General features: G+C 44.6%; 1 protein-coding gene across 1 annotated transcript in view; it reads right to left on the bottom strand.

Moving 5' to 3' along the window:
- LOC143297844 (NADPH oxidase 2-like) overlaps positions 1 to 22,677 on the bottom strand; it is a 39,898-nt gene extending 17,221 nt beyond the window's left edge. The window contains exons 1-11 of the mRNA XM_076610363.1: positions 22,487 to 22,677; positions 20,105 to 20,200; positions 18,202 to 18,312; positions 15,712 to 15,796; positions 13,057 to 13,196; positions 12,297 to 12,397; positions 12,101 to 12,181; positions 10,275 to 10,395; positions 4,838 to 4,930; positions 3,457 to 3,591; positions 2,755 to 2,873 (exon numbers count right to left, since the gene is read on the bottom strand). Coding sequence (XP_076466478.1) covers positions 2,755 to 2,873; positions 3,457 to 3,591; positions 4,838 to 4,930; positions 10,275 to 10,395; positions 12,101 to 12,181; positions 12,297 to 12,397; positions 13,057 to 13,196; positions 15,712 to 15,796; positions 18,202 to 18,312; positions 20,105 to 20,200; positions 22,487 to 22,531 — 1,127 coding nt within the window. The 5' untranslated portion in view covers positions 22,532 to 22,677. The remainder of the gene's footprint in view (positions 1 to 2,754; positions 2,874 to 3,456; positions 3,592 to 4,837; positions 4,931 to 10,274; positions 10,396 to 12,100; positions 12,182 to 12,296; positions 12,398 to 13,056; positions 13,197 to 15,711; positions 15,797 to 18,201; positions 18,313 to 20,104; positions 20,201 to 22,486) is intronic.
- Between the last annotated feature and the right edge of the window lie 193 nt (positions 22,678 to 22,870).

Genomic DNA, 22,870 nt, shown 5'->3' with positions numbered 1-22,870 from the left:
TTGTTTTTTTTTGCTGCCCCATCATCTGCACCATTTCAGTGGCACTACTCCCACGCCACTCACTCTAGATTCCCCCATACACGGCCACACCCGGGTTCGTCCGTCGCAGTTCCAGCATCGGCAATCCACAGGGAACAATCGATGTTAGGTCGCCAGGAGGCCACACACCAGAGGAGACCCTGCACTGCTGCTGAGTCACTTCAGTGGTGTTCAGGGAAGGTAATTGGCTCTAAGCGTGGCTGCTGACATGACATCCCTCTGCACACTCAGCACTCTCTTGGACAGAAGGCTTTACCGGCTGCCAGAAGCGGCCTTCCTGTTAATAAACAGAAACCTCTTGGCCACACAGCCCAGGAGATTGAACTGAAGACCAGCAGAAACCTCTTGGCCACACAGCCCAGGAGATTGAACTGAAGACCAGCAGAAACCTCTTGGCCACACAGCCCAGGAGATTGAACTGAAGACCAGTAGAAACCTCTTGGCCACACAGCCCAGGAGATTGAACTGAAGACCAGCAGAAACCTCTTGGCCACACAGCCCAGGAGATTGAACTGAAGACCAGAAAGCAGACTGCCAGTCCACCACACCAGCTCTAGTGAGGCATGAAGTGAAGCCATCCTCAACTGACAACCCATGATGCTGAGATGCTACCTGGGAAAACTAACCATGTTGATTACTGCCCGGCTGACCACAAAGGGGCCATATCAGGGCTGAACACCTGTCAGTTCTTAAAACCTGTCAATGAAAAACCAAAATAACCTTAAAATACCAATCGAAATAGCATTAAAAAGACCACTGACATCAGTCCATGCGTGATTTAAATCTGATTAGAAACATTCATTGCATTCCGTATCATGAGGCACATCTCACAGCATGGTGTTAGGCTGTGCCTCACCTGGCTACCCAGGTCTCAGTTTTCTTCCCTTTGACCATGTCTTCCACTGACCATTTGTGTGTGAGAGTATGTTTAACAGGGGACCCCGCTAAAATCTGAATCTAGATTCGACGCGTTCAGCAAGATGGCGACCCATCAATTTACACTGTAAGAAACAGTCGAATTAGTCTGGGATTAAGGCTCCACCAAAAGAAGATGGAGTTTTAGGAGCTTTTGTAGATGAAGAAGCGGAGGAATGGGAGACAGAAGAAGAAATCGACTTCGGATCCACTCTGTTTACGCATACCCAGATTCAAACACTCGACTGTTGGCCGCCGTTCTTTCTCTGTCTCTGGACCTTGCAATTGGAATGAACTTCCTCTTTCGCTCCGTCAAGTCTCCACACTCAGCTCTTTCAAGTCTGGCCTTAAAACCCACCTCTTCCCAAAATAGCCTCCCTTGCCTACCTCTTGTTCTCTTCACATTACTGTGGACTTATGTTTTCCTTTGTACTCACGCTCTTCTATTGTTACTGCAAACAAATGTAATCTTAGTGGCGAGCACCACTACAGCTAGGGAAGGAAAATACACGTTTTCTGATTTGGAAAGTGAAAATAGCAGTGATTATGAAGAAAATCAAAGTGACGAAAGTGTGCCAGTGGCTTCCACAAGTCAACAGACTGAAAGTGTTTGCTGCGGCAGGGCCAAGGGGTGTAGTCGAATGCCGTCAGGTGTGACGGGGCGTGGCAGAGGTGATGGTGATGTCAACGATGGCTGGCATGAACCTAACACATTCCGCTGGACAAATCAGTGAAATGATATTCCAGTGTTCAGTGGTGTCATGAAAATGGCACTTCCTGTGAAGATGATATTCCAGCATTCACTGGTGTCATGAAAATGGCACTTCCTGTGAAGATGATATTCCAGTATTCACTGGTGTCATGAAAATGGCACTTCCTGTGAAGATGATATTCCAGTATTCACTGGTGTTATGAAAATGGCACTTCCTGTGAAGATGATATTCCAGTATTCACTGGTGTTATGAAAATGGCACTTCCTGTGAAGATGATATTCCAGTATTCACTGGTGTTATGAAAATGGCACTTCCTGTGAAGATGATATTCCAGTATTCACTGGTGTCATGAAAATGGCACTTCCTGTGAAGATGATATTCCAGTATTCACTGGTGTCATGAAAATGGCACTTCCTGTGAAGATGATATTCCAGTATTCACTGGTGTCATGAAAATGGCACTTCCTGCAGACAGAAGCCCTCCGGGGTACTACAATCTGTCTCTTGACAGTGACACTGTTGACCGCTTTGTTGAAGAGACAGACAGGTTTGAAAAGTGTATTGTGAACTATTCCAACTTGGTTTGGATTCCTGTTCGGTTTGATTTGATTACCCCGTCCTGGTTAACTCGCAATGTGAGCTTCAGGCTTGTAATGGAGGATGGCAGTGACTGAATAAAACTGGATCACAAAACTTTAACACTGAGTCGTGTTAGTGTATTTGTGAACCTGACATCATGGCTGAGGCTCCTATCAAGTGAGATCTGCCACATCCTTTCAATATTTCTAAATGTTGGCATGGTAGTGTTGCAGTCATCTGGGCTAGTTTGAAGCTGATTCGCTCCATTACCACACAGACATGTCATTGACAGCATCCACTGGACTGAAGGTCAGCAATGAAAACACACACACACACACACACACACACACATATATGTGCATCACCTGGGCATTTTCCAGGCCACACCTCCCCTGACCTACCTGGGCATTTTCTAGGCCACACCTCCCCTGACCTACCTGGGCATTTTCCAGGCTACACCTCCCCTGACCTACCTGGGCATTTTCCAGGCCACACCACCCCTGACCTACCTGGGCATTTTCCAGGCGTCCTGAAACTCCCCCTCGTCAACACGGCAGGCTGTGGCCAAAGCCTCTGTCCAGTCCCCGACCCGCCGGATGTGCACCGTGAAGTGGTCTTCGTGGGGGGCCTGGGGACACAGCACAACACAACACGCTGTTTTCACTGCCCACTGCGAGTGACAAGCCACAGGTCTGGGTCGGTGGTGTCACAACATCTTCATTCTCTGCTTGCTTGCTTGTTCGTTCTGGTGTTTTTGTGCTGTTTGTCATTCACTATTCAAAATAAAATCATAAGCACAATTTTTAAAATAATCAAAAATGTTTTTCTTGATTCAAATAATGAGAGCTAAGAATTTGAAAACATGCCATAAAACAAGATTTCAACCACAGCAAAAGACATGTTTCATACAGTAACAAGTCTCAACCTCTCTTTTGCGTTGGGTTACGCTGCTGGTCAGGCATCTGCTTAGCAGATGGTGTAGCGTATCTGGACTTGCACGAACGCAGTGACACCTCCTTGAGTAACTGAACTGAACTGATCTCGACCTCTTTCCACAGGGGGTCATGACTGACCTCAACCTCTTTCCACAGGGGGTCATGACAGATCTCGACCTCTTTCCACAGGGGGTCATGACATATCTTGACCTCTTTCCACAGGGGGTCATGACTGATCTCGACCTCTTTCCACAGGGGGTGATGACACACACTCACCGAGGTCAGTGTGAAGGGATGCCACTCCAGGCGTGAGATACTGGGGCAGTGCAGGAAGACGTACTGCCCCGGCCGCGCCTGGAAACCTTTACGCTTCATCTGGAGCTCAAACACGCGTGACGGATGGCTCACCACCTGAACAAACCAACACGCTCAAACACATGACAGATGGTGAACCACCTGGACAAACCAACACGCTCAAACACACAAGACGGATAGCTCACCACCTGAACAAACCAACACGCTCAAACACACGCAATGGATGGCTCACCACCTGAACAAACCAACACGCTCAAACACACAAGACGGATAGCTCACCACCTGAACAAACCAACACACTCAAACACACGCAATGGATGGCTCACCACCTGAACAAACCAACACGCTCAAACACACGCAATGGATGGCTCACCACCTGAACAAACCAACACGCTCAAACACACGCAATGGATGGCTCACCACCTGAACAAACCAACACGCTCAAACACACGCAATGGATGGCTCACCACCTGAACAAACCAACACACTCAAACACACAACGGATAGCTCACCACCTGAACAAACCAATATGCTCAAACACACGCGATGGATTGCTCACCACCTGAACAAACCAACACACTCAAACACACGCAATGGATTGCTCACCACCTGAACAAACCAACACGCTCAAACACACGCGATGGATTGCTCACCACCTGAACAAACCAACACGCTCCTGGTCAAAAGACCACAGGTGATGGCTGCGGCTGTAGTCTAGTTTGTCTTTTATCTTTTGGTGCTTGTACTTACAGCCCAGCCAGCTACACAAGACCACCTCAATACACGCACATACACTCAAACAGTATAACACTGTTAATAATGATAATGGAAATTTATATAGCACCTTCCAATGCTCAAGGTGCTTTACAATAACTCCAAAAGTAATACCAATGAAACAATAATATTGTATGGTGTATAATGCAAAATGACAAGTAACAACACATACACACAAACACATACACACACTACCACGCGCGCATGCACATAGGAACACACACACATGCAGGCATGCACACACATACACGCATACACATGCACACACACACACACACATACACGGACACACGCAAGCACACACACACACACAGACACACTCGCGCACATATAACATGCGCACAAACACACAGCAACACACACACATACACATTAATATAGTATGGTGTATAACGCAAAAAGATAACAAGTAACAACACACACACACATGGGTGCACGCATGCATGCACTCACACACACACATGCACACGTGTGCGTGCACACACACACACACACACACAATAAAGACACATGGTATACACACAGAGAATGCCCACAGCAACCCCTGACACCCACACACAGTGCTGACCTTAGTGATGACAACACGCTGCAGACTGCGCACAAAGCGGATGACGCGTTCCACAGTGTACAGGATGAAGGGACCCAGCGCCCAGGCCCAGCTCTGTCACGTCACAGAACACACATCACATCACATAACACATCATAACACACATCACATCACACATCACATAACACAACACACATCATAACACACACAGGTCACACCACATGCAAATCACACACCACAACACACATCACCACGTTACACAACACACACATCGCAACACAGATCACACACGTCACACAATACATACATCACAACACACGCACAACACACATCACACCACACACACATCACACATCATAACACACACACACATCACAACACATATCACACACGTCACACAATACGTACATCACAACACACGCACAACACACATCACACAACACACACATCACACATCATAACACACACATACACACACACACACATCACAACACATATCACACACGTCACACCAAACACATGTCACACCACAAACACACATCACACAACACACATCACAACACACACATATCACAACACATACACACATCACAACACACACCAAACACATGTCACACCACAAACACACATCACACAACACACATCACAACACACACACATCACAACACCCCACACAAGTCACACCACACAAACATCACATCTCAAGCTTCCCATATCATCTCCCCTGAAAGAGACAGAGCAGTAGAGAACAGAGCAGTAGAGAACAGAGCAGTAGAGAGACAGAGCAGTAGAGAGACAGAGCAGTAGAGAGACAGAGCAGTGACGAGACAGAGCAGTAGAGAGACAGAGCAGTAGAGAGACAGAGCAGTAGAGAGACAGAGCAGTAGAGAACAGTAAAGAGACAGAGCAGTAGAGAACAGAGCAGTAGAGAGACAGAGCAGTAGAGAGACAGAGCAGTAGCAGTAAAGAGACAGAGCAGTAAAGAGACAGAGCAGTAGAGAGACAGAGCAGTAGAGAACAGAGCAGTAGAGAACAGAGCAGTAGAGAGACAGAGCAGTGACGAGACAGAGCAGTGAAGAGACAGAGCAGTGAAGAGAACAGAGCAGTAGAGAACAGAGCAGTAGAGAGACAGAGCAGTGACGAGACAGAGCAGTAGAGAGACAGAGCAGTGAAGAGACAGAGCAGTAGAGAGACAGAGCAGTAGAGAACAGAGCAGTGAAGAGACAGAGCAGTAGAGAGACAGAGCAGTAGAGAGACAGAGCAGTGACGAGACAGAGCAGTAGAGAGACAGAGCAGTAGAGAGACAAAGCAGTAGAGATAGAGCAGTAAGAGACAGAGCAGTAGAGAGACAGAGCAGTAGAGAACAGAGCAGTAGAGAACAGAGCAGTAGAGAGACAGAGCAGTAGAGAACAGAGCAGTAAAGAGACAGAGCAGTAGAGAGACAGAGCAGTAGAGAGACAGAGCAGTAAAGAGACAGAGCAGTAAAGAGACAGAGCAGTAGAGAACAGAGCAGTGAAGAGACAGAGCAGTAGAGAGACAGAGCAGTAGAGAGACAGAGCAGTAAAGAGACAGAGCAGTAGAGAACAGAGCAGTAGAGAACAGAGCAGTAGAGAGACAGAGCAGTAGAGAACAGAGCAGTAAAGAGACAGAGCAGTAGAGAACAGAGCAGTGAAGAGACAGAGCAGTAAAGAGACAGAGCAGTAGAGAACAGAGCAGTGAAGAGACAGAGCAGTGAAGAGACAGAGCAGTAAAGAGACAGAGCAGTAGAGAACAGAGCAGTAGAGAGACAGAGCAGTAGAGAGACAGAGCAGTGAAGAGACAGAGCAGTAGAGAGACAGAGCAGTAGAGAGACAGAGCAGTAGAGAGACAGAGCAGTGAAGAGACAGAGCAGTAGAGAGACAGAGCAGTAGAGAGACAGAGCAGTAGAGAGACAGAGCAGTAGCAGTAGAGAGACAGAGCAGTGAAGAGACAGAGCAGTAGAGAGACAGAGCAGTGAAGAGACAGAGCAGTAGAGAGACAGAGCAGTAGAGAGACAGAGCAGTAGAGAACAGAGCAGTGAAGAGACAGAGCAGTAGAGAGACAGAGCAGTGAAGAGAACAGAGCAGTAGAGAGACAGAGCAGTGACGAGACAGAGCAGTATAGAGACAGAGCAGTATAGAGACAGAGCAGTAGAGAGACAGAGCAGTAGAGAGACAGAGCAGTGAAGAGGACAGAGCAGTAGAGAGACAGAGCAGTGAAGAGACAGAGCAGTAGAGAGACAGAGCAGTGAAGAGAACAGAGCAGTAGAGAGACAGAGCAGTGAAGAGAACAGAGCAGTGAAGAGAACAGAGCAGTGAAGAGACAGAGCAGTAGAGAGACAGAGCAGTAGAGAGACAGAGCAGTGAAGAGAACAGAGCAGTAGAGAGACAGAGCAGTAGAGAGACAGAGCAGTGAAGAGAACAGAGCAGCAGTGAAGGGACAGAGCAGTAGAGAGACAGAGCAGTAAAGAGACAGAGCAGTAGAGAGACAGAGCAGTAGAGAGACAGAGCAGTGAAGAGAACAGAGCAGTAGAGAGACAGAGCAGTAGAGAGACAGAGCAGTAGAGAACAGAGCAGTAAAGAGACAGAGCAGTAGAGAACAGAGCAGTAGAGAACAGAGCAGTAGAAGACAGAGCAGTAGAGAGACAGAGCAGTAGAGAACAGAGCAGTAGAGAGACAGAGCAGTAGAGAGACAGAGCAGTAAAGAGAACAGAGCAGTGAAGAGAACAGAGCAGTGAAGAGAACAGAGCAGTGAAGAGACAGAGCAGTGAAGAGAACAGAGCAGTGAAGAGAACAGAGCAGTGAAGAGAACAGAGCAGTAGAGAGACAGAGCAGTAGAGAACAGAGCAGTGAAGAGAACAGAGCAGTGAAGAGACAGAGCAGTAGAGAGACAGAGCAGTAGAGAGACAGAGCAGTAGAGAACAGAGCAGTGAAGAGAACAGAGCAGTGAAGAGACAGAGCAGTAGAGAGACAGAGCAGTAAAGAGACAGAGCAGTAGAGAACAGAGCAGTGAAGAGACAGAGCAGTAGAGAGACAGAGCAGTAGAGAGACAGAGCAGTGAAGAGACAGAGCAGTAGAGAACAGAGCAGTGAAGAGACAGAGCAGTAGAGAGACAGAGCAGTAGAGAGACAGAGCAGTGAAGAGACAGAGCAGTGAAGAGAACAGAGCAGTGAACAGAGCAGTAGAGAACAGAGCAGCAAAGAGAACAGAGCAGTGAAGAGACAGAGCAGTAAAGAGACAGAGCAGTAGAGAGACAGAGCAGTGAAGAGACAGAGCAGTGAAGAGACAGAGCAGTAGAGAGACAGAGCAGTAGAGAGACAGAGCAGTGAAGAACAGAGCAGTGATGAGACAGAGCAGTAGAGAGACAGAGCAGTAGAGAGACAGAGCAGTGAAGAGACAGAGCAGTAGAGAGACAGAGCAGTAGAGAGACAGAGCAGTAGATAACAGAGCAGTAGAGAACAGAGCAGTGAACAGACAGAGCAGTAGAGAGACAGAGCAGTAGAGAACAGAGCAGTAAAGAGACAGAGCGGTAGAGAGACCGAGCAGTAAGGAGACAGAGCAGTGAAGAGACAGAGCAGTAGAGAGACAGAGCAGTAGATAACAGAGCAATGAAGAGACAGAGCAGTGAAGAGAACAGAGCAGTAGAGAGACAGAGCAGTAGAGAGACAGAGCAGTGACAAGACAGAGCAGTGACGAGACAGAGCAGTAGAGAGACAGAGCAGTAGAGATACAGAGCAGTGAAGAGAACAGAGCAGTAGAGAGACAGAGCAGTAGAGAGACAGAGCAGTGAAGAGACAGAGCAGTAGAGAGACAGAGCAGTAAAGAGACAGAGCAGTATAGAGACAGAGCAGTAGAGAGACAGAGCAGTGACGAGACAGAGCAGTGACGAGACAGAGCAGTAGAGAGACAGAGCAGTAGAGAGACAGAGCAGTGAAGAACAGAGCAGTGATGAGACAGAGCAGTAGAGAGACAGAGCAGTAGAGAGACAGAGCAGTGAAGAGACAGAGCAGTAGAGAGACAGAGCAGTAGAGAGACAGAGCAGTAGATAACAGAGCAGTAGAGAACAGAGCAGTGAACAGACAGAGCAGTAGAGAGACAGAGCAGTAGAGAACAGAGCAGTAAAGAGACAGAGCGGTAGAGAGACCGAGCAGTAAGGAGACAGAGCAGTGAAGAGACAGAGCAGTAGAGAGACAGAGCAGTAGATAACAGAGCAATGAAGAGACAGAGCAGTGAAGAGAACAGAGCAGTAGAGAGACAGAGCAGTAGAGAGACAGAGCAGTGACAAGACAGAGCAGTGACGAGACAGAGCAGTAGAGAGACAGAGCAGTAGAGATACAGAGCAGTGAAGAGAACAGAGCAGTAGAGAGACAGAGCAGTAGAGAGACAGAGCAGTGACAAGACAGAGCAGTGACGAGACAGAGCAGTAGAGAGACAGAGCAGTAGAGAGACAGAGCAGTGAAGAGACAGAGCAGTAGAGAGACAGAGCAGTGAAGAGACAGAGCAGTAGAGAGACAGAGCAGTGAAGAGACAGAGCAGTAGAGAGACAGAGCAGTAGAGAGACAGAGCAGTGAAGAGACAGAGCAGTAAAGAGACAGAGCAGTGAAGAGAACAGAGCAGTGAAGAGACAGAGCAGTAAAGAGACAGAGCAGTAAAGAGACAGAGCAGTAGAGAGACAGAGCAGTAGAGAGACAGAGCAGTGAAGAGACAGAGCAGTAGAGAGACAGAGCAGTAGAGAGACAGAGCAGTGAAGAGACAGAGCAGTGAAGAGACAGAGCAGTGAAGAGACAGAGCAGTAGAGAGACAGAGCAGTAGAGAGACAGAGCAGTGAAGAGAACAGAGCAGTAGAGAACAGAGCAGTGAAGAGACAGAGCAGTAGAGAACAGAGCAGTAGAGAACAGAGCAGTAGAGAACAGAGCAGTGAAGAGACAGAGCAGTAGAGAGACAGAGCAGTAGAGAGACAGAGCAGTGAAGAGAACAGAGCAGTAGAGAACAGAGCAGTGAAGAGATAGAGAAGTAGAGAGACAGAGCAGTAAAGAACAGAGCAGTAGAGAGACAGAGCAGTAGAGAGACAGAGCAGTGAAGAGACAGAGCAGTATAGAGACAGAGCAGTAGAGAGACAGAGCAGTAGAGAACAGAGCAGTAAAGAACAGAGCAGTAGAGAGACAGAGTAGTAGAGAACAGAGCAGTAAAGAGACACAGCAGCAAAGAGACACAACAGTAAATAGAACAGAGCAGTAAAGAGAACAGAGCAGTAAGAGACAGAGCAGTAGTGAACAGAGTAGTGAACAGACACAGCAGTGAACAGACAGAGCAGTAGAGAGACAGAGCAGTGACGAGACAGAGCAGTAAAGAGACAGAGCAGTAGAGAGACAGAGCAGTGAAGAGACAGAGCAGTAGAGAGACAGAGCAGTAGAGAGACAGAGCAGTGAAGAGACACTCACAAGGGGGCCAGCACCCTGGAACTGTGGATCCACACATGGGGGTTGTCCCCACTTGTCTGTCTGGCTGACACACTTCTCTGGATCGTGGACGTCTGTGTTGGTCTGGTGGCGTATGATTCTCCTGAAACACACACACTTGGTCTGGTGGCGTATGATTCTCCTGAAACACACACACTTGGTCTGGTGACGTATGATTCTCCTGAAACACACACACTTGGTCTGGTGACGTATGATTCTCCTGAAACACACACACTTGGTCTGAGCATGTATGATTCTGCTGAAACACACACACTTGGTCTGAGCATGTATGATTCTCCTGAAACACACACACTTGGTCTGGTGACGTATGATTCTCCTGAAACACACACACTTGGTCTGAGCATGTATGATTCTCCTGAAACACACACACTTGGTCTGAGCATGTATGATTCTCCTGAAAAACTCACACTTGGTCTGGTGATGTATGATTCTCCTGAAACACACACTTGGTCTGGTGACGTATGATTCTCCTGAAAAACACACACTTGGTCTGGTGACGTATGATTCTCCTGAAACACACACACTTGGTCTGGTGACGTATGATTCTCCTGAAACACACACACTTAGTCTGAGCATGTATGATTTCTCCTGAAAAACTCACACTTGGTCTTGTGACGTATGATTCTCCTGAAACACACACACCTGGTCTGGTGGCGTATGATTCTCCTGAAACACACACACTTGGTCTGGTGGCGTATGATTCTCCTGAAACACACACACTTGGTCTGAGCATGTATGATTCTCCTGAAACACACACACTTGGTCTGAGCATGTATGATTCTCCTGAAACACTCACACTTGGTCTGGTGACGTATGATTCTCCTGAAACACACACACTTGGTCTGAGCATGTATGATTCTCCTGAAACACACACACTTGGTCTGGTGACGTATGATTCTCCTGAAAAACTCACACTTGGTCTGGTGACGTATGATTCTCCTGAAACACACACTTGGTCTGGTGACGTATGATTCTCCTGAAAAACACACACTTGGTCTGGTGACATATGATTCTCCTGAAACACACACACTTAGTCTGAGCATGTATGATTTCTCCTGAAAAACTCACACTTGGTCTGGTGACGTATGATTCTCCTGAAACACACACTTAGTCTGAGCATGTATGATTTCTCCTGAAAAACACACACTTGGTCTGGTGACGTATGATTCTCCTGAAACACACACACTTGGTCTGGTGACGTATGATTCTCCTGAAAAACTCACACTTGGTCTGGTGACGTATGATTCTCCTGAAACACACACACTTGGTCTGGTGACGTATGATTCTCCTGAAAAACTCACACTTGGTCTGGTGACGTATGATTCTCCTGAAAAACTCACACTTGGTCTGGTGACGTATGATTCTCCTGAAAAACACAGTCAATCTGATGATGCATGTTTCTCCTGAAACACACCCTTCCCTGTGTGTATCCTGTTGTGTGCATGTTTGGTCAGCAAACCTGTTGAAAACAGTGCATCATGCAAAATCGTTTCCTGGTTGCCCACTTTCTTCTTCCTATTCTGGCTTTCTATATAGCAAAACAATTCATTTTCTTAACCCCCTTATAAAGGTTATTTTCTTTCAAACACTACAGATTACGAACAAAACAGCAATAATCTCAAATCAAAAACAGACATGACTGTCGATCGAGCTACTTCAATTTCGTTTGAAGAATTAACCATACATAAACTGACACCTTGGAAGCCAAGTCCAGAAATAAAGAGAAACGCCACACGCCTCACCGTCTGACACCGACCAAAACCAACAATCATCATCTGTCCACTTACTCCGCCCCATGGACGACGAAACCAATGAAGAACAGGATGAACAGGTGATGCGTATACCAGAACAGCTCAAAATAGGATCGCCTGAAACAGAGAAAAAGATTTTCTTCTTGAATCATGTTTATTTCTTACAAACTTACAGTGACCAACCAAAGCAGAAAAAAAAACTCCCTCCCTACCCTCCCTCCCACTCCCATACCTGATCATCTCAGTGGATGAGGAGACGATGAGGATGAGGGCGAGGGTGATCACAACGCCGGTCACCCCGGCCACCGATTTGAACAGCTCCAGGGTGGGGTCCTGGAACACGCAAGTTACATGAACACTTTACAGTATTTCTGAAAGAGAAACTGCTGACATGCTGGTTGACAAAGAGGCGACATGCATCAGCTCCTCAGAACACAGTCTGACCCTGCTGCCACTCTCCTACACTACCCAGTCATAGCAAACATACATCAACACCCAAACACAGTTAACCCATCCACTCCACAGCTGCATGCACATTACAACTCTACTTGACCAGCACGACATGAGACCACTGCAGAAAAAACAGGGCACTAAAACTGCAGAAATCAATGGAAAATTGTTGATTCAATTGGTTGAACAAAGTGTGTGTGTGTGTGTGTGTGTGTGTGTGTGTGTGTGTGTGTGTGTGTGTGTATTAAGATAAACATATTAACATGCACACATGCACATTTGTGACGATGCCTTTGATTACTGGCTTAAAATTTTGCTTCTAATTTCTGTCTTAATTCCCTCTCTTTTAATTATTTCATCACAAAGTCACACACACACACACACAGTCACACACACACACACACACACACACACACACACACACACACACAGAGTCATACACACACACAGTCACACACACACACACACACACACACACAGAGTCACACACACACACACACACACACACACACACACACACACACACACACACACAAACTCACACTGCTGCCGGAGCGGATGGGGTTGACCCAGGTTCCATTGGGGGAGGTGGGGAGTCTGGTGAGCACTTCACGAACATCAGACGTGGAATGAGCAAGCTGGAGACGCTCAAAGTCAAAGTAGTGGGCCCCTATGTGGATTGCTGCAACCACATGACGGGAACAATAGCCAAGTGGTTAAAGCATTGGACTTTCAATCTGAGGGTCCCGGGTTCGAATCACGGTGACGGCGCCTGGTGGGTAAAGGGTGGAGATTTTTCCGATCTCCCAGGTCAACATATGTGCAGACCTGCTAGTGCGTGAACCCCCTTCGTGTGTAAATGCATGCAGAAGATCAAATACGCACGTTAAAGATCCTGTAACCCATGTCAGCGTTCAGTGGGTTATGGTAACAAGAACATACCCAGCATGCACACCCCCGAAAGCGGAGTATGGCTGCCTACATGGCGGGGTAAAAACGGTCATGCACGTAAAAGCCCACTCGTGTACATGCGAGTGAACGTGGGAGTTGCAGCCCACGAACACAGAAGAAGAAGAGCTGCAAGCACATTATGTAATTATCATTGTTTTCTATAATCATCAATGTTGCTGTTGTTGTTGTTACTGTTACTATTGACTGGTTGAATGATTGATTGGTTCACTGAACGGTTCATTGATCGGCTGACTGGGTTTGTTTTTTTTAATTGGTCAATCTATTCAATAATAGGAACCATGTTGTTGGTGGGTTTTTTTCAATTATATTTTTTTTTTTTTATTCATTGTTGTTGCTGTTACTACTGACGCTTCATTGAATTGTTCACTGACTGGTTGGCTGGTTTTTTAAATGGTCAATCTGTTTAACTACAATTATACTTATGTATCCATTTATCATGTATTGTTTTAACTGTTAACTGTTCTCAGCTATATCAGTGTAATATTATGACGTGCTCTCTTCAAGTGCATGTCTTATGTTTGAATTGTGAGCTGCATGACACATGTCAGTTTCTCTTGACAGATGATAAAAAGTCTGTCCATTTAATTGTTCAGGTACCTTCTTTCCCCCTCAAGGCCTGACTAAGCATGTTGGTCAGTCATCTGCTTAGCAGATGTGGTGTAGTGTACATGGATTTGTCCAAATGCCTGACGCCTCCTTGAGTAACTGAACTAAACTGAATCGACTTGACTGAAGTTATGAAATCAGAGTTCATACATTACAGGCAGTCAATGTCACTTTTTTTTTTAACTCTCTCCATACGAACGGCGAAAGAGACGACGTTAACAGTGTTTCACCCCAATTACCACCATCAAAATATTGCAAGCGGAAGGTTCTTATACTGAAGAGGTGTATATTGACAAAGAATACCACAATTCTGACGACGGAAGCTAAAGGTTGGGTCATTGAGACACCCACTGGACATCCGAGGGGTCTGTGTAGAGGAGAAGAGAGGACTGGCCGTACTGAGTGAGTTAAAGCCTTTAAAACCCCAAGGGCTATAAGTTGAAAAGTATCATGTCTGGAACATGGATGAATGGCAATGTGTTCTGAGTGGTGACTGAATAAGTGAACCATTGTCTGCTACAATGATAAAAACTGCAATTTCACACACACACCAAAAAAATCTAGGGTTGTTTTTCGTTGTTTGATTCTAATCATGATTCTATTTTCAAATCTGAATTCTGGTGAAATATATTGCTGCTATGCATTATCAATCACTGAGAGGAACAATGGTGTTCTTTGTCATTTTTTTTTTTCCCAGTAATGAGAGACAAAATTAAAAGATGCTTACAAACCTGGTAATTTTTTGGAAAGACATTTGAAGGCTTCAAAAAGACATGTTAGTTTTTACAATTACTAATTTTGTTGTTGTTGTTGTTTTTTGTTGTTGTTTTTTTTGTTAAACGTGTATGAACCCTTCAGTAATACACACTGACATCCACTTCTTGAAGATACCACACAAAGGAGCGTTCCTGTATTTTACAGAAAAACATGAGATCCAAAAAATACCCTGAACATATTTTGTAGCTATGGTGACGAAAGACTCGGACACACCTGTAAAACATTTTGTGACATGATGGATATTAAAGACGTACCTTGATGGAAGACACTTGAAAACTACCCGCCATACTCATGTGTGAAAGCTGTCATACTTTGGCCTCATCTGAACAATCAGCAAAACAATGTTTGCTCTTTCTTTAACTCTTTTGCCACCATAGGAGCAAAACAATGTTTGTTCTTTCTTTAACTCTTTTGTCACCACAGGTGACTTTTGTCAACATGAAACGGTCACGTTAAGAGGACCATTTATTCATCACATTGTAGCAAAACTTGACAGCTGGTACACGGTGGTAGCCAGTTTCCTGTGCAAAAGAACAATGACTAACCATTGCCCCCTGACAAAGCTTGAAGGAAACAGGTCCCAACTGTTGTTCTGACATGAACCTAATTGTGCAACTGACAGCATGGAGTCTAAAATATTTCGTGCTGGGGACTGTTTTTCACACAGAAACTTGGCAGTGAAAGAGTTAACTGTGTGTGTGTGTGTGTGTGTGTGTGTGTGTGTGTGTGTGTGTGTGTGTGTGTGTGTGTGACTGTGTGTGTGAGTGAGTGAGTAAACGTGAGAGTGAGTGTGTGTGTGTGTGTCGGGGGTGGAGGGTTGGGGGGGGGTTGGTAATAATTACCTGTATGCACACAGATCATGTACGCTATGTACTTGTGGTAGGTGATGTTCTTGTCCAACATGCGCCTTACATTTTGATGACAGCACTGAAAACACATCATCGTCACTGTGCTTGTAGCAGTGAAAACACATCATCGTCACAGTGCTTGTAGCACTGAAAACACATCATCGTCACAGTCCTTGTAGCACTGAAAACACATCATCGTCACTGTGCTTGTAGCATTGAAAACACATCATCGTCACTGTGCTTGTAGCATTGAAAACACATCATCGTCACAGTGCTTGTAGCACTGAAAACACATCATCGTCACTGTGCTTGTAGCACAGAAAACACATCATCGTCACTGTGCTTGTAGCATAGAAAATACATCATCGTCACAGTGCTTGTAGCACTGAAAACACATCATCGTCACTGTGCTTGTAGCATAGAAAATACATCATCGTCACTGTGCTTGTAGCATAGAAAACACATCATCGTCACAGTGCTTGTAGCACTGAAAATACATCATCGTCACAGTGCTTGTAGCACAGAAAACACATCATCGTCACTGTGCTTGTAGCATAGAAAATACATCATCGTCACAGTGCTTGTAGCACTGAAAACACATCATCGTCACTGTGCTTGTAGCACTGAAAACACATCATCGTCACAGTGCTTGTAGCACTGATTATACATCATCGTCACTGTGCTTGTGGCACTGAAAATACATCATCGTCACAGTGCTTGTAGCACTGAAAACACATCATCGTCACTGTGCTTGTAGCACTGAAAACACATCATCGTCACTGTGCTTGTAGCACTGAAAACACATCATCGTCACTGTGCTTGTAGCACTGAAAATACATTATCATCTTCATTATCCATCATCATCATCATATCACTGCTTGAGGCAATGAAAATACATCATTATCATTACCATCTTCATTATCCATCATCATCATCATCATCAATGCACTTTAACAATGAAAATACATCAATTTCATTATCATCTTCAGTATCCATCATCTTCATATTCCTCCTCCTCCTCCTCCTCAATGCACTTTAAGTTTAACAATGAAAATACATCATTATGATTACCATCTTCAGTATCCATCATCATTATCATTAAATATCACTCCTGATGAGAAAAATTCAGGCACACATTTCTATGTCCCACTAAGAGTAATAATGCTTTTTGTTGGATATATATATATATATATATATAGTAATAAAGCTTTTTGTTGATATATATATGTGTGTGTGTGTGTGTGTGTGTGTGTGTGTGTGTGTGTGTGTGTGTCCCTCTCTTGATTCATATATTCATGCTGTTTTTTGTTTTGTTGTTTTTATGTTGCTAAACGATTATTCTGAGGTGTCCCATGCCAACAGGACTGTAATGCCAATGGCATTAAAACATTTTTCAGTTTCAGTTTCAGTTTTCTCTCTCCCTCTCACTTTCTTATCTTAGCTTAATTCTAATTCCCGGTCCAGTCATCAACATCATTGTAATGACAATGCAAATGTATCACTTAACCCTTTGAGCCCTGACCACCGCTTAACCGGTGGTGGGAAGGGGTGGCATAATGCCTGGCCACCGGTTGAGCGGTGTGTAAACACTTGTGTCGTGTTTTGCAATTGGTCGACTTATATTGAAGAGCCAATCAGAAAAACCGTAATATTCTGACGTCAGCGAACATAGTACCAACATTGCCACGCCTTTTCACTGTGTTTTGGATAAAAAAAGATCGATTTCTACCATGAAGCGTGCAGAGTCTCAACCTGACACGCCTCCTTTGATCAACTGATTCTGCATGCTCAGATTCATTTTCAACATCACATCTGTAGCAAAATCATCCGCTTCGAATTCCACCTCAATATCAGAGTAATCATTGTCATACTCTACTTCCGATAAATCATCAAGCATATCAATTACTTGCTGCGTTGTGTACAGTTGTTTTCTCGCACGTTTTGTCCCTGATTTCTGCCCTGACGGGCCAGGTTGAGACTCTGCACCCATCAAGTGTTTACGCACCGCTCAACCGGTGGCTGGGCATTATGTCATTTTTCTCTGCCACCGGTAAAGTGGTGGTCAGGGCTCAAAGGGTTTAATACCAATTATTTGCAAATTTTGGCTCAGAAGCTCAGGCAGAAGGGTTAAAATTGCTCAGGAACTCAGGGCTCAAAGGGTTAAGTTTTTAACCATACTCAAAGACACACTCTTATGCACATCCATGCACATATACACAAAACAAGCAGAACACTACCAACACACACACACGAACACACACACACACACACACAAACACACACATCTTACACAAAAACACATGCAAACACCCACACACACACACACACACACATCTTACACAAACACACACAAAAACACACGCACACACACACAACACACACACACACACACACACACACACACGCACATCTTACACAAACACACACACAAACACACACACATGAACACACAAACACACACACACACAGGTGCCCAGCCCCTACCCCGCAGGCCCCCCTGATGTAGGAGATGAGGTTGCGGCAGACAGGCAGCAGCACCAGCATACAGTTGAAGTTCAGACAGGCTGCACTGGCCCGGGCCCAGCACAGAGCGTCCTGCACGCATGGAAACAGAGACACGCTTCCCGCTGTTGGCTGTGGTTTGATTTCTGTTTCCCCCCTGTCTCACCGCACAACTCTGTCCTCAGTTTCAGTTTCAGTTTCAGTAGCTCAAGGAGGCGTCACTGCGTTCGGACAAATCCATACACGCTGCACCACATCTGCCAAGCAGATGCCTGACCAGCAGCGCAACCCAACGCGCTCAGTCAGGCCTTGAGAAAAAAAAAATAAAATAAATAAATAATAATAATGATAATAAAAAAATAAAAAAATAAATGTGTTTAATCATGAAAAGAAATCACCAATTTCTGCATATTTGATAACAGTTAAACATTTTTAGTTTGTTTTAGTTTTGTTTCGTTTTGTTTTGCAGTCCCATCATCCCTGCCATTGCAGTGGTACTGCCTCTATCTGCTCATCCCAAATCCCCAGCTGCCACAGTTCTTACACTTCACAGGGGAGCCATCAATGTTAAGTAGACAGGGAGCTATCTACCAGAGGAGATCCTGCACTGTTGTTGAGTCACTTTGGTAGTGCCAAGAAGTGCCTGTTCCGATCCAATGTATGCAGGACACAACTTACCATCCCCTACTGATGACTAATCTGTTAGTTGTGGGCCCACACTGAGTGAGGCTGAGTCAGTGAGTGTTCCCGTCCAGCGGCAGTCCTCATAAATCTGCAGACACTGAAGACTTTGGCAGAAACTCACCCTAAGCATGGAGGTGTCACCATGAGAACTTGGCATCAAGGGCCACAGAATCTGCAACTTCTTTTAAGAGTTATATAAATATCTGGTGATGAACAATGATGGTAGGTGCTGGCCACTAGCTGTAATATGGCACCTTTGGAGGGGCTTGAACCTGCATCTTCCATTCACCAGTCCTGAACGAACGCTAACCACTTCGCTGTGGCAGCTTGTTATCTGTTTTTAGGCTCAGGGATTTTCTCACTCAATCTTTCTTAGCATCACTAAGTGAGAATTGTTCTGAAATAGATACAATATTGCATTCTTGATGGTTTGGCACACTGATTATTAATTTTCTCTTTAAATAATTTATACTGTTCTTTATTGTTTCTATATTTCAGCAAAAAAACATCGCTTGCATTCTCCATTTCACATTCACACATGACAACAAGAACAGCTTATTTAATGTACAGATCAACTATAACTGAGCCTGTGGCTGTGAGACCACAAACTGCTGAGTGTCCAGTTCACCATTAGTGTTAGAGATAAGAAGAGAGGAAAAACACAAACATCAAAAGAGTAAGACAGAGAAATGTAAGGAACAGATTAATGCAGAGGAAGAGACAGAGAGAGAAAAATGAGATTTTTTTTTTAACTCTCTCCATACGAACGGCGAAAGAGACGACGTTAACAGCGTTTCACCCCAATTACCATCATCAAAATATTGCAAGCGGAAGGCTCTTATACTGAAGAGGTGAATGTTGACAAAGAATACCACAGTTCTGATGACGGAAGCTAAAGGTTGGGTCATTCAGACACCCACAGGACATCCGAGGGGTCTGTGTAGAGGAGAAGAGAGGACTGGCCGTACTGAGTGAGTTAAATCAAAAAGTGAAATAAGCATGAATGTATTTTTTTTTACATCCAGTCCTCAGGGTAAAGAGAAAAAATGAAATTAAAATATTGACAAAAGTAATACACACAAGAGGGGGCTAGAGAGAGAGAGAGAGCGAAGGGGGGTGCGGTGGGAGGGGAGGGGGTGGGGGGGGGGAGGGGGAGAGCACAGAGACACAGAACTGTTAGGTTACACTCAAAGATACCTACCCCAACCAGTTCCCTCAGGTAGAAATACCCAATATCATTCTTGTACTGGAAGAAGGTTCCAACAAACAGACCAACGTTGATTATGAGCCATGTTCCCTGCAACAGTCACAATACACAAGTCAAAAGCACAGTAGTCACAAAAACACAACACAGCAGTCACATCAAACACAACACAGCAGTCACATCAAACACAACACAGCAGTCACATCAAACACAACACAGCAGTCACATCAAACACAACACAGCAGTCACATCAAACACAACACAGCAGTCACATCAAACACAACACAGCAGTCACAAACACAGCAGTCACAAAACAACACAGCAGTCACATCAAACACAACACAGCAGTCACAAACACAGCAGTCACAAAACAACACAGCAGTCACATCAAACACAACACAGCAGTCACATCAAACACAACACAGCAGTCACATCAAATACAAAACAGCAGTCACATCAAACACAACACAGCAGTCACAAACACAGCAATCACAAAACAACACAGCAGTCACATCAAACACAACACAGCAGTCACAAACACAGCAGTCACAAAACAACACAGCAGTCACAATACAACACAGCAGTCACAATACAACACAGCAGTCACAATACAACACAGAAGTCACAATACAACACAGCAGTCACAATACAACACAGAAGTCACAAAACAACACAGCAGTCACAATACAAAACAGAAGTCACAATACAACACAGCAGTCACAAAACAACACAGAAGTCACAAAACAACGCTGCAGTCACAATACAACACAGAAGTCACAATACAACACAGCAGTCACAATACAACACAGAAGTCACAATACAACACAGCAGTCACAATACAACACAGAAGTCACAATACAACACAGCAGTCACAATACAACACAGAAGTCACAATACAACACTGCAGTCACAATACAACACAGCAGTCACAATACAACACTGCAGTCACAATACAACACTGCAGTCACAATACAACGCTGCAGTCACAATACAACACAGAAGTCACAATACAACACAGCAGTCACAATACAACACAGCAGTCACAATACAACACAGCAGTCACAAAACTACTACAGCAGTTCACAAAACAACCAGCAGTTCACAAACAACACCGCAGTCACAAAACAACACAGCAGTCACAAACAACACAGCATCACAAAACACACAGCAGTCACAAAAAAAACACAGCAGTCACAAAACAACAGTACAGCAGTCACAAACAGCAGCAGTCACAAAACCAACCACAGCAGTCATAAAACTACAGCAGTCACAAAACACACAGCAGTCACAAACACAGAAGTCACAAAACACCAACAGCAGTCATACACAACAAAGCAGTCACAAAACCAACACAGCATACACGAAAAATAGGCAATCACAAAACAACACAGCAGTCACAAACATAGCAATCACAAAACAACACAGCAGTCACAAACATAGCAATCACAAAACAACACAGCAGTCACAAACACAGCAAGTCATAAACACAACACAGCAGTCACAAACACAGAAGACACAAACACAGCAGTCACAAACACAGACACAGACACAAACACAACACAGCAGTCACAAACACAGCAGTTACAAACACAAACACAACACAGAAGACACAAACAAAGACACAGACACAACACACCAGTCAGAAAACAACACAGCAGTCACAAACACAGACACAAACACAGCACAGCAGTCACAAACACAGACATAAACACTTCAGTCTTGTTCATGGCCATCATTTGCTGATTTGGCAATACCAGCTTGCTGATGGTCATGTCATAAAATCCCCCACAGCAACTCTCTTATCTGCTCCTCCACACCTTGAAAACACCTTGTTTGGAATTAGGAAATGAGGTAATAAACTAGCTGATTAATTTTTCTATAAAGTTCTACAACATAAGTCACATTTAATTTCAAGTAAAACTGACAAAAATGTTTCAGTTTGAAGGAGGCAAGAAACCATGCTGATTGATCAATCCAAATAGGCTACACACACACTAATAATAATAATAATAATATTTTTATTATTATTAACAATAATAATAATAATAAATAAAGATTATATTAAGATAATTAAAAAAACAAAAAAAAAAACAGCAGCTGATGCCTGATCTATGAATAAACCCAATAACCTGATCAGGCTGATATATCATTATCAGAGAGAGAGAGAGAGTGTGTGTGTGTGTGTGTGTGTACACACACACACTCTGTGTGTGTGTGTGTGTGTGTGTGTGTGTGTGTGTGTGTGTGTTTATACGAAAATTATGAACGAAAATGAACTATCAAAAATAATAATAAACAGTGGTGTGAATCAATACCACCAAGACCAAGAAAACAAATCGGTACACAAGAAAAACGAAGCGAACAAGTCCGGAAGCTTACCACAACCACCCACTTGGGCCCTTCGTTCGCTGCGAAACTGACCATTTCGGAGAACGTCCAGATCACGCCTTCACTCAGTTACAAAACAACGCATTTAACTGGCTCTTAAATGAAGACAAACAAACTTCGCTGACATGCTACCGAAATATACAGTTTGCTGAATAAAAGTTCCATTGACAAGCCCACCAAGATGTTTTTGCTTGGAGAGTTATCTTTCCTTCATATGGTTTTCTTTGCCGAAAAACTATAGAAACAAAAAACAAACAGCACACACACACACACACACACACACAACAAAAACAACTGTGGTCCTTTAAAACTTGGTGAAGTGTCAATCAACAGCATCACACACACACACACACACACACATACTGAAATGGAAAT

The sequence above is a fragment of the Babylonia areolata genome, chromosome 23 (genome assembly GCF_041734735.1).
Source record: "Babylonia areolata isolate BAREFJ2019XMU chromosome 23, ASM4173473v1, whole genome shotgun sequence".
Lineage (NCBI taxonomy): Eukaryota > Metazoa > Mollusca > Gastropoda > Neogastropoda > Buccinidae > Babylonia > Babylonia areolata.
This window is presented reverse-complemented; position numbering and strand designations above follow the sequence as displayed.